At 54.3% G+C, this 12056-nt stretch overlaps 1 protein-coding gene and 1 long non-coding RNA gene across 2 annotated transcripts in view; one reads left to right on the forward strand and one right to left on the reverse strand.

The window, feature by feature from the left end:
• Positions 1-3518: 3518 nt before the first annotated feature.
• On the reverse strand, positions 3519-7608 carry MAP1LC3C (microtubule associated protein 1 light chain 3 gamma). Its single transcript, XM_059144978.1, has 4 exons — positions 7390-7608; positions 7232-7287; positions 6972-7078; positions 3519-4286 (listed from the first exon to the last, which is right to left on the reverse strand). The coding sequence occupies exons 1-4, from the start codon at positions 7445-7447 to the stop codon at positions 3998-4000; spliced, it is 510 nt and encodes a 169-aa protein (XP_059000961.1). The 5' UTR covers positions 7448-7608; the 3' UTR covers positions 3519-3997.
• Positions 7533-12056, forward strand: part of LOC131814293 (uncharacterized) — a 109251-nt gene continuing 104727 nt past the window's right edge. The window contains exon 1 of the long non-coding RNA XR_009347241.1: positions 7533-8352. This is a non-coding gene — a long non-coding RNA (uncharacterized LOC131814293). The remainder of the gene's footprint in view (positions 8353-12056) is intronic.

Below are 12056 nucleotides of genomic sequence, written 5' to 3' on the forward strand. Positions count from 1 at the left end.
CAAACAACAACAATGAAAAGAAACTTCTTTCTTACATGATTTATCCCAGGGGGTCTCTCTCTCTCTCTCTTTTAAGATTTTATTTATTTATTTGACAGAGAGCACAAGGCAGGGGGGAGGTACAGCAGAGGGAGAGCCAGGCTCCCCAAAGAGCAGGGAGCGCGATGCGGAACTCGATCCCAGAACCCTGGGATCATGACCTGAGCCAAAGGCAGATGCTTAACTGACTGAGCCACCCAGACATCCCGCCTGGGATCTCTTGATGAGAAAATTATTACCATAAACCTGGACTAGGGGGTCAGCAAACTTTTTCTGTAAAGGGTCCAATAGTAAACATTTTAGGCTTTGCAGGTTATATGGTCTTCGTCACAAATTCTCAACTCTGCCATTATTGCCCAGAAGCAGCCAGAGACTATGGCAGAGAAATGGTGAGGCCGCATTCATTCCAGAAGTCCTTTATTTACGCAGATAGGCCCCTGTCTGATGCTGGAGGCGGCAGTCTGATGGTCTCTGGTCTAGGCGCTCAAGGCAGTGGGATCAGCTTTAGCTCCTACGTTAGCTGAGCCAGAAGCGAGCGCATTCTTACCTGCCCTCCTTTGGTTTTATGGGAGTGGGGAGAGGTGGCCAATGACTTTAAACAGGCAGCAAAACCCTAACGGTTTCCTCCCTGACCTGATCACCGCGGAAACAGCCAATGGCACAGTCCCGTAATTCTGGTATCTCCCTCCGAAGCTGACAATGCAGGTTCTCGAATTTATCACCAAACATGAATTAGCCAGATGTGCTCAGCATTACTGGGAGCCGCAGGGAATCCGGAAGAGGAGAGTCACAGTCCACTATTCTTAAGCATTTGTTGTTGTTGTTATGGTAATAAGACACAAACCCATAATCAGAGCAAATTCAAAGTCCATAGGTAGATAATTTATTAAAACCGCATGTGACACTTGGTTGGGCATTTGGGAAGAATGGAACCTGCATACATTCTTCTGTTACAAAATAAATTCCAGCTGGCTCCAGTACTTCAACTTAAACAAAGTGAAATCATTGCTGCTGGAAGTAAACTCGGGATAGGTATACATTGTTTCTAATCGTGGAGCAGGAAGAAAGTTTCTGTTGAGAAAGCAACCTCAGAATCCTCAAGGAGAAGATAGCCTAAGGATAAAACCCGGCTATGTGAGAAAGTGTGCCATAAACAAGATCAAAAAGAACTGGGTGATTATTTTAATACTCATGGCGTACGAAGAGTGAATTATTCAACTTTGTGAACTCCTAAAAATCAATAGGAAATGATGAATACCATAACAGAAAAGTCATAATTTATCAAAGGAGCCATTGCCAGTTAATCTTATGCATCTGAGTAGATGTGAAGAAAATAAAGAAAAAAAAAAATCCCGCCCCAAATCAATTGAGATTCATTACCTAGGGATAGGTCAGCCGCAGTCTTGGTTCCCTGGATCACGTGCCCCTCACTGCTCCTTCCGAATATGGCTGTCCGGGAACCCACACTAAGAGAGGCCCCATGGAGCCCCTCCAGGCTCAGTGGAGCCCAGCCTGGAGTCATTTGGGCCCAGGGGTCCGATGAGAGACTGAAGAAGCTTCTGCATGATCCTGGTGCCCAGCTGCTCAACTCACTCCTAATCTTGGGTCTCCCAGCTGAGTCCCCAGATGTCAGGGGGCAGAGACAAGCTGAGGCCACCGTGCACTTTCGGAAATCTTTATCCACAGGTGCCACAAGCATAAAAATAGCTGGGCTGGTTCGATGCCACCTGTGAGTTCTTGGCTGGTAGGTGAGACAGCAGCAGGACACCGAGCACTGCCCACCACAAACCAGGCAGCCAGAGGCTGTTGCAGGAGGGAAGCCATACTGGGAACGGTCTTGGACATGGAACAGACCCCAGCAGCTCACCCGGGTGCCACCCAGCATGATAATGATCTTAGATGCTGGATTCAAGGGCAGGCACGGAAACGGGTAAGGCTGAGAGCAGGAGCACCAGCCCCGGGCACCAGCGGTTAGGTGGTTGTCCAGGGCCAACCACCTCTCGTCAAGGTCAGAGTCAGTCCGGGGACATGGATTCATTCTGGAAGAGTATTTATTGCTCGAGGCGAAGCAAGAGGATCTGTCTGGACGGGGAGTCTGGGAGGCATGTTTCACTTGGCAGAGGGCAAAGAGGACTCAATGAATGGGTGTTAGAGGAAGTGAGCAGAGCCGTCGAGGGGGCAAGCCAGGCAGGGAGAGGACAGCCAAGGGCAGGAGAGAGGGCAGGCTGGCCGCCTGGGAGTCAGGAAAAGCAGCCTGGAGCAGGACAGCAGATCCCGAGAGTGAGCAGGGGACACAGGCCAGCTCCATGCTCCTGAGGGACGTAAGCGGGGAGATCACACCTTCCCTGAGCCTCTCTCTCCGGTTGGAACACGTCTCCTTTCCCGCTTACACCCTTAGAATGAATTCCAAATACCGTAGCAAAGCTGACCTTGTAGACCTGGCCCCTGGCTAAGTGCTCTCCCCCTCCCCCACTGCCACTGCCCCAGAATCCCCTCTGATTGTAAAGCTCACATGTTTGGACCTGCTCGGCCACTTTCCCTCCCTGGCATGATCCCAGAAGCTCTGTCTGGCCATCCTACAGCCAGGATTAAATCTGCGAATTACCTTCTGTTTTGTCCTACTTTTCTTTTCTTTTTCTTTTTCTTTTTTTTTTTTTTAAAGATTTTATTTATTTATTTGACAGACAGAGATCACAAGTAGGCAGAGAGGCAGGCAGAGAGAGAGGGAAGCAGGCTCCCTGCTGAGCAGAGAGTCCAATGTGGGGCTCGATCCCTGGACGCTGGGATCATGACCTGAGCTGAAGGCAGAGGCTTTAACCCACTGAGCCACCCAGGCGCCCCTGTCCTACTTTTCTTGATTGTCCTTACAAGCATCCAAATTCATCTTGAATATTGCCTTTCCTCCCTTCCTTCAGTCGAAGGGACTCCTGAGGGCTGGGACCTTACCTGTGTTGGTCAATGTTGAATTTCCACGACCTGGAACAGCACTTACCATTTAGGAAGTGCTCCAGAAAAGGTATGTTGAGTATACATGAGCAAAATTCCTTTCCCGACGAACTCCTATCCATGCTTCAAAACCCAGCTCGAGTTGAACACCCTGCAAAGCCTCCCCCTGACAAATACGCTGGAGCTCGCTGCTGAACCAAACATTCACCAACATTCGTCGGCCAAGCTCTGCTGCGCTCCCCACGGGCTGAGCTGGTGAACATGGGCTCTGCAGCTTGGCAGCCAGCTGGAACTCGCCAAGTAACCCCCTCAGATCCGGGCTAGTGCAGAGAGTGAGGAGTGCGGGCAGCTTCCAAAGCCAGACTCCCCGGGCTCCCATCCCAGCACACCCTGCTGTGTGTGAATTTGGAAACGATTTTGACCTTTCTGGGCCTCCATTCGTCATTGTCTACCGAGGATCACAATAATCAGCCACAGGGGGTTGCGATGAGGCCCTGAGACACAAGGTGCCTGGCACGCAGCAAACAAGCACAGGGGTTCCGTGACTTTATACTGAACGGGGGCATCTTAGACACAAACACACAAAATACAATCTAAGAGGAAATAAGCAAGTCAAGTGAACACAGTGGAAACACAGCGATCATCTCTGTAAGGACACAGAGGAGGCCCCTGCCCCCGGATGAGCCCGTTCACACCGGCTCCATGTGGGGGCTCCACAGGGACCCGACCACTGCCCGATGGTCCCTGTGACCGAGCCCACGTGGGACTCCTCCCCACACGGGGCTGAACTCAAGCTCCCCAAGGGCCTGCCAGCTTCCACCACCGAAGTCACTTAAAATCCATCCCCAGCTCATCGCAGAAAACCGTCACACAAGCTCACCGTTTCTTACTCGGAAGAGACTCAGTAGGTACAGAATCCCAGGAGCCCCCCGCTGTCTCAGAGCGCGCAAGAGCAAGGAGCCCCACAAAGATACAGGGACGGCCCGGCCTCCTGTCGTGGGGGCGCTGCCGATCACAGATGTGCAGCACGGCTCCCTGGATGGCCCGACACACACACAGGAGGCGCTCCATCCCTCCACCGGTTCAAGGACTGCTTCCCGACATGTCCTGGAGAGGACGGCAGGGTCCGCCCTGACCCCGAGCAGCCGAACACCTCCTGGGAAGCGTAGGTCACGTACACAAAGCCGTCCTCGTCCGTGAAGTCCCTGTAGACTTCTGCCATGGTCACACTCATGCTGACCAGGCTCTTGTTGTTCACCAGCAAATAAAAGGCTTCCGTGGCCCCGAGGACCAGGCGGCTCCTGGATGGGGAAGAAGGAGAGGGCAGGACGGGAAAACTTTCAAGGGGCAGGGAATGGGCCCCTGACCCAAGGCCGGACTTAACCTCTGTTTGTCCGCCGCAAACACGTGTACCCAAGGAGCCCACCTCCCCGCGCGAGTGCACCGTCCTCAAACTTGACAGTTCCCCACGAGGGCTGTTGAAAATGCAGATTCCTGCACTCCACACACAGAGGTACTTTAAAATTTTTATTTGTTTGTTTGTTTGAGAGTGTGTGAACAAGCAGGGGGAGGGGCAGAGGGAGAAGCAGACTCTCTGCTGGGCACAGAGTCCGATGTGGGGCTCGATCCCTGAGATCATGACCTGAGCCCAAGTCACATGCTTATCTTAACGCACTGAGCCCCCCAGATGCCCCTGCAGACCCAGGGATTCTGATTCAGCTTGCGGGATCATGACCCTCCGGAAGACTCAATTGCTCCCTACTTCTTCCCTGCAGATTTAAAAGACCATTAAGTCTTCCAGTTGGGCCGAAAAGGCGAGGCCGTCCCATCACTAACTAGGAGACATATCAACACAAAAATGCTAAGTGAATAAGCTGGTCCTTGCTCTGAATCCCCGGACATACAAAGGCGATTACAGTATCTCCCAGCACCTCACTGTTCAACAGCCTTGGGATGACATTTGGGAAGGTCGCTGCTCCTTCTCCGCCCACCACCTCTCCTCCCCTCTCAAGGAGAGGGAGAAGCGGCAAAGTTCAGTTGGATGTGCTGTAAATGTCAAGTTGGGGCCTGGCTCATCCTGCGGTAGAGGACAGCATGACCATGGGGACACCCAGGTAAGGGTTCTGTCTCCCCGCGGCACCTTCCGTTTGCTTGGAGACGCAGGCACAGCCTGCGCTCTCTGGTCTCAGAGCTTTGGACTTTCTGAGCTCGGGCTGGGTGGCTGGGGGACACAGGTGGCTGGAAACTGACTAATTTTACAACCAGATACTCCCTCCCAACATAGCCCCGTGTTCAGCTTTGACAACTGCATGGCTGTTCGGGGTTAAAGCAGTGGCTGTACAGTGGAAGCAGGTGGATCTGGGACAAGTGCATGACCTTCCCGAGTGTGCATGACCTTCCGGAGTGTGCATGACCTTCCCGAGTGTGCATGACCTTCCCGAGTGTGCATGACCTTCCCGAGTCTGCACGCCCACCTCCTGTATGTTGCCTTTTCTTCCTCCCTCCCTTCTTTCCTTCCTTCCTTCTTTTTTTTCTTTAAGATTTATTTATTTGTTTATTTATTTGAGAGAGAGAGAGAGAGAGAGCATGAGCAGGAGGAGTAGAGGGAGAGGGAGAGAACCCCAAGCAGACCCCCATCAAGCATGGAGCCAGTGCAGGGCTCGATCTCACAACCCTAAGATCCCAAACTGAGTGGAAACCAAGAGCTGGACACGTAACCACCCAGAAGGCCCGCCGTGCTCTCCTTCGGGGTGGGTCTTGGCCTCCTCCCCTGGAGAAGGGGGTTGAGGGCAGGGATTTCTGTCTGTTCTGTTCACTGTTACAAAGACAGAGTCTAGGGGCGCCTGGGTGGCTCAGTGGGTTAAGCCTCTGCCTTCGGTTCAGGTCATGATCTCAGGGTCCTGGGATCGAGTCCCGCATCAGGCTCTCTGCTCAGCGGGGAGCCTGCTTCCTCCTCTCTCTGCCTGCCTCTGTGTCTACTTGTGATCTCTGTTGGTCAAATAAATAAATAAAATCTTTAAAACAAACAAACAACAACAACAAAAAAACAACAAAGACAGAGTCGAGAAAGAACAGAGAACTAACTAGTGCTCACAAACGTCCTGGAGCACCCCGTGTTGGGATGGGGCGGGGGTCGGGGCTGGTGGGAAGGAGAGGGTGACCCCTGTGTGGAAAGGAGGAAAGACTGGCTCTCGGAGCTGAGCGGGTTGTTTCTGAGGGAGCCGGGGGAGGGGATGTAATCCTAACGTTCCCTCAGCCGCCCTGTTCACACCCGGCCACGGTCCCCTTCCCTGAGGAGGGGGGATCAGGATGCTCTTACACAACTCATCAGGACAAACGCACACTCGTGCTGAATTTTGAAGACACGAGCAGCCATGCGGTGTGCGAGGGCCGGCCTCTCCGGACTTTCCAACCCATCAAGAATCACCCCCCAGGGGTTGCATTCACATTAGCCCCAAATCATTTTTATTGAAGCCGTGTGTCGGGTGACACTACTTAACCCTGTTAAGCTTTAAAAATGGCTCCATTTTCTTGGCTGTGTCTTAGCCCCAGGGAGGAGCACGTGTGGGGACGCCTTCCCTGTCCCCCCTCCCAGAGTCTGAGCAGTTCCGGGAATATCTGCCTTTGGAAGAGGTCCCCACTCCCCCACTTTAAAGGCACTGTGTCTCTCCTGGGAAAATGCAGACTGGGTTTTAAGCAGCGTGTGGAAAAAGGGATCTTCTGCACTAGTTCCGGAGCCAAGACGACCTCCGAAACTTCTTAGAAAACTCGGCAGCTTTTACTCTCTCCACACTTGGTGTCTGTGGGGTTCTCGCACCTGTATAAGCCACAGCATCTTTCCCGGGCACTGCAGAATCTAAAAGGCGAGTCACCTTTTGGAAACTTTTTCTCTCTCTTCAAAACGCCCCCAGCCTCAGAACCAAACCAACTAACAAAGCAAATGGAAAAAGCCCAGCACACTCCCCGACGTTCACTTTGGCACCTACCGGACGACGCTGAGGAACTGGGTCATGGTCAGCTCCTGCGGGACCAGGAACTTGGTCTTGTCCAGCGGAGGCAGGAACTTCTCCCCGGGGTAGCGCTCCACTATCACCTGTCAGAGGGTCAATCCCAAGAATGTGACTCCGAGCTCTCACCATCTTAGAAGCTCAGAACAGGGAGAGACAGTGGGGTCCCCTCACCTGCTTTTTTTTTCCCCCCAAGGGACAGGGTGTTCTCCTTTTCAAAGAGCCCAATGGAGTCTTACCGGGATCTTGTTTGGGAACTTTGCCCGGATTCCAGCAACTTCCTCTTGTCTGGTTGCTATGAATATTTCAAAGACAAAAGAATAAATAAACAGCAAGAGAAGTCTGTACCCTCTTCCCTCTCTCTGGCGACCCAGACAGCTTCCCTTAAGAGTTTTACCTAAACTCTTCCTCTGCTTGAAGGGTCTGAGGCTTTGGGTTTTCTGTGGAGTCTGCATTTTGTGCAACAGCTGTGCCTGTGTCTGACTTAAAAAAAATCCCCACAGCCGGGACCTAACTCATTCCTCCAGCTGCTTCCAAACCGCCCTCAGGAGCCTAAAGGAGGCCCTTATGTAGGGCTGTGTGACATCAGGGCTCCACAACCCGCCCTCCCCTCCCCTTCCCCGGGCAGGAGGAGGTCAGTCCCGAGGATGGAGACCGGGTGGAGACCTGCGTTTGCTGCTCAGACAAAGTCACTTTGCTCACGATCAGCTCAAGATATTTCTTTGCTGGAGACACGAGGGGTCACAGTAGAATCAGTGGCCGCGTCATCCAACAGCTACAACCGGGCGAAGCACTCTGGAGAAGCCAAACAGCGGTTGGCTAGGCGCCATCTCATGCTTCAGGAGGGACCCATCTTGCCGGTGGGCCGGGACTGGGCTACATGACCCCCAGCAGTCCTGGCCAGTTTTCACGGAGAGAAACATACTCAGAAAGGTACAGGCATTTGTCCAAAGTCACACAGCCAGCAAGAGAAGCGGCTGGGATTAAAGCTCTCATTTGGTACAAAGTAGGGCACACTCCGTGTAGACTGGAGTTTTATCTTCTCTGCCATGGAGGGGGACAGGAAGCCCAGCGACCCCACCCCCCCCCCCCCCAACAAGATCTCCCTTCAAGAGATGAGAAACTGGAGGCCCATAGAGGCTAACCCGTTTGCCTGGGATCTAGCGGTTTATAAGAGGCAAGACACAGATTTCCCAGGTCTCAGCGTCCAGGGTTTGCTTCCAGAAACTTGTGCACATCCAGGCCGACCTCAGCACTCCGAGTGAGCAAATGGTTCCTGCTTCCCACACCGACTTCCCGGCAGAGTACCGCGGCAGTGGGGTCCTCCAGTGAGCAGAGAGCGACCGGCAGGAAGGTGACGGTAGGTCCACGTTTGCTTCGAGAATCCCAGCGTGAATCTCAGCACTTCGGTTAATCCTCAGGAAAGGACATCGAGTGATTAAATGGTGGCATCACTGCCAAGTGGCCTCATCCTCTGTCTTTAGAAAGGGCACACGTGCTCATGGGGCTGGGAGACAAGGGGGAGGTGTGGACCGCAGGAGTGCAGCCGGGCAGCTTTCAGAAGCACCATCTTGTTGAAACCTCAGGTGCCTGGGGGGCGGGAGGGGTGGGTCCTGCACCCTCAGCCCCGACTCCCCGAAGTGGGGGCTCCCCCAAACCATCCAGTTCCCAGGACCCACAGCGCTGACTTCAGGCCTGGCCCTTCCAACTCTTTCCTCAATTTCTGATCGTAGGTAAATCACTCCACTTTATGAACTATGGTTTTCCTTGTTGCAAAATGATGATTTTTACCTGATTAAAATGGTCTGTTTTACCCAAGGCGGAGTGGCTAAGTGGGAGTTGGATGAACTCATTTACGCGAAGCAGCTGGCGGGGGGGGGGGGGGGGGGGCGGGGGGGGCGGCTGGGGGGGGGCTGGCCCCAGATCCCAAGCTCTCCCGCACCCGCCCTCCCCAAAAGCCCCCCAGTCCAGCAACCGCTGTGAGGCCTGAAGCCTGAAGGAAATCGCTCTGGATTGGGGCCAGGGGAAATAAGTCCCAGCTGCAGTGTTTGGTCCGTCACTATTAGGACCGAGATGTGCCCTCACTCGGGATAGAACGGGGCTAAAGCGGGTAAGAGAACAGGGACTTGGGGAAAATATAAAATAGGGCCACAGTCCTGGAATGTTTTGTCGTTCAGCGAGAGAGCGGGCTAGATCGCGTTTTCCTTTGTGCAAAAGCTGCTTTTTTGCGGGGAGCAGGGGACCCGTGGGTGCTGTGGGGCCCCATCGTGCTCCTCGGCCGAGGGACAGGACCATCGTCCGGAAGGTGACCCACGCCAGAGGACACAGCGTGGATGCCGCAAGGCCTGGGGGAAGGAGACGGAAGAGCCGCGGGGTAGAGGCTGGAGGGGCGCCCGGGCCTGACCCGGACTCCGGCTACTAACGTCGTCCTAAGCAAAGCCCAGCTTTCCTCTTCCTGGACGGGCCCGCGGCGGGGCTGTGGACCCGAGCTGGGGAAGGGCACGCTGATTCGCACCCCCTGGGCTGGCCGGCGCCGCGCCCTCCGACCTGGGGCCTGGGCGGGGGTCCGGGGACCGGAGACAGCGAGTCCCACGAGACGTTGGGTGGCCGGGCAGGGGGTGGGGGATGGGGCGTGGCTAGCAGTGGGGGGTGAGGCAGACCCGTTTCTCCCCAGCTGTAAACACGCCGGTGTCCCGCCTTCCTACAACAGCAACCTGCCCCCTTCCTTTGACTCGACCGGACATCACGGGAAGAACACCTTGGAGAACAGGCTCGGGGCCCAAATCTGGAGCTTCATGTCGTTCCTTCGCGGTGGGAGCGCGCTCGTGCCGCTCTCCTGGGCTCGCGGGACGGCGACAGGCGGGGGCTCGGGCTGTCCGTGTGCACGTGAGACGGCGCAGTGGGGCTCCGCGAGCGCGGGTTCTCCACGCCGCCTCCCGGGTTGCCTGCGGCCGGGCCGCTCCGCTCACACTTCCTGAACCTTCTGCAAGAGCTGCCCGAGCTCACTCACTCCCCTGAGCTCGGCGCCGGTCTTCTCCCTCCGCTGTGCTCTGGAGTCGACACCAGGGCGCGCTCCTGGGGGGTCAGCACCAACACACACAAGCACCTCGCTAGGTCCTTATCACGTGATCTTGGATCCATCAGGGTGTGGAATTGCGCAATTTCTCCTTCTGAAAAGTCTCATCTTTTAGGTTCCAGGATCCCACTTTCTGGCGATTCTTCCCCCTTTTGTCCCGCCACCTCACCCCCCACCCCCCACCAAACCTGCCAGCTCCCCTTAAGGCTGCTAAGGAAATAAGTGACTGCCCACTTATCCGTAATAAACCCACGTTTATTTATGTGAATAAAACCGTTCATAGACCATCTCTAGGTTGCTTGATCTGTAGTTTTCTGGGGTCTGCTGGAGCTCACGGAAGCCTCTGGAACGGTAGCGTACTGGCTGTGCACACTGTCTTCAGTGAGCCCCCCAACCCCGGCTAACGGTGCTTCCAACCCCCTTGCGGCCCTAAGCCCTTGTTGTGTACAAACCTTAGAGCCACCAGAGCTCCTGCGTCTTGAACTTGACATTCCTGCAGTCCAACTCCCGTCCTCATCTTGCTTTATGGGTTTTCCTGGGATGGCTTAAATCATTCCTGAGGAGTGCCCTCAGGTGACTCAGTTTCTTTAGTGTGATCACAAGGAGCCTGTTCCCTGCCAAGTGTAGATGTGTAGGCTTACGAGGGACTAGGACAAACCCAGATTGCTTTCCGTCCTGTCCTATGGTGGTCCCGGTCATTCATCTGTCCCGGCTACAAACTTTTATTCTTGGGGAACAGGTGTGGGAAGTGAAGTGCGAACACCTCGGAGAAGTGGCCAGGGCGGGTGGGAGGGCTTGAGTGGAAGGAAGTCTCCATCAGCGCCTCTGTTTCCGAGAGGGAAGGTTCTGGAAGCCTGACTCCTCCATGGGCTTTGCCTGCACTTTGTGGCTTCACAGTGGCTGTGTGGGGTGGTGGTGGCTGCTGCTGCTGCAGACCCCCAAGACTTCCCCTCCTAGATAAGACTCATCACAAATCCCCTCCTAGATTAAGACACATCTGTGAGGTAGACAGAAGTTCAAACTTCATTTCCTTCTATTTTATTTTCTTCATCAAGTGCCTTTTAAGATGCTGCTTACCAACGAGACTTGCTTATCTGATCAACATGGAAGAAAACACTTTATTTTGAGTCAGACCATCAGTGAAAATAGAAGCTTCTAGTTCCCAGTCCCAAATTAGCCACGGAAGGATGACATCACTTGAGCTCAGAATCTGCTTAGTTAGCCGATGAGATCATTTTAATGCTGGAACGTTGCCATCCTGTCCCCCAGTAGCTATGAAACAACCGAGGGCAAGACCTTGCCTGTCTGTGCAGCCCCAGTATCTAGCACAGAGCCTGGCATGCAGGTCATGCTCTATAAAACTAAATGCATTTCTCCGCATGCAAACCACCAACACGGAGCAGTGCCCAGGCACACAGTGGTGTTTGTTGTGTGAAACTCTGCACAAAGGGACGGCGAGCTCATATCTAGACCAGGTGTTGGTTACGGTCAGATGAATTGTGACTTCTTCCAGCAGTGAAACGAGGCCGGTGGCGTCTCTGGCTACTGGGTGACCAGTTGGCCTCCCTGAGGACTCTTGCGATCAGGGCTCCAGCATCGGTGTCGGGCGGGTGATTGGCCGGGGGCCATCGCGCCGTGGGAGCTGGGCCTGGAGAGTTGGAATTCATGCTGCTGGGCCCGTGCCTCATCTCCATCCCATGGAACTGCCCGCGTGCATCTTCCTTCACACAGTCACCGTTCTGACCCTGGGGAAAGTGGGTGTTGGTGGCCAACATCAACTGGCTAACTGCCCAAATCGTTCTGTGTCCTTGGCTGTCGAATGCTTCCTCGGGGGAGCTGCCTGCTGGCATTCTCGTGTGTTATCAAGATCTCCACACTTCACATCTATGCCCATAGGTGCCTCCTCGCGTTTCTTTCCTAGATGTCCCTCTCCCCCTTCTTCATGTTTTATTCTTACAGCCCCTGAACCATCAGCCAAGACACTTGCC

Source organism: Mustela lutreola, chromosome 14, assembly GCF_030435805.1.
Source record: "Mustela lutreola isolate mMusLut2 chromosome 14, mMusLut2.pri, whole genome shotgun sequence".
NCBI classification, from domain to species: Eukaryota; Metazoa; Chordata; class Mammalia; order Carnivora; family Mustelidae; genus Mustela; species Mustela lutreola.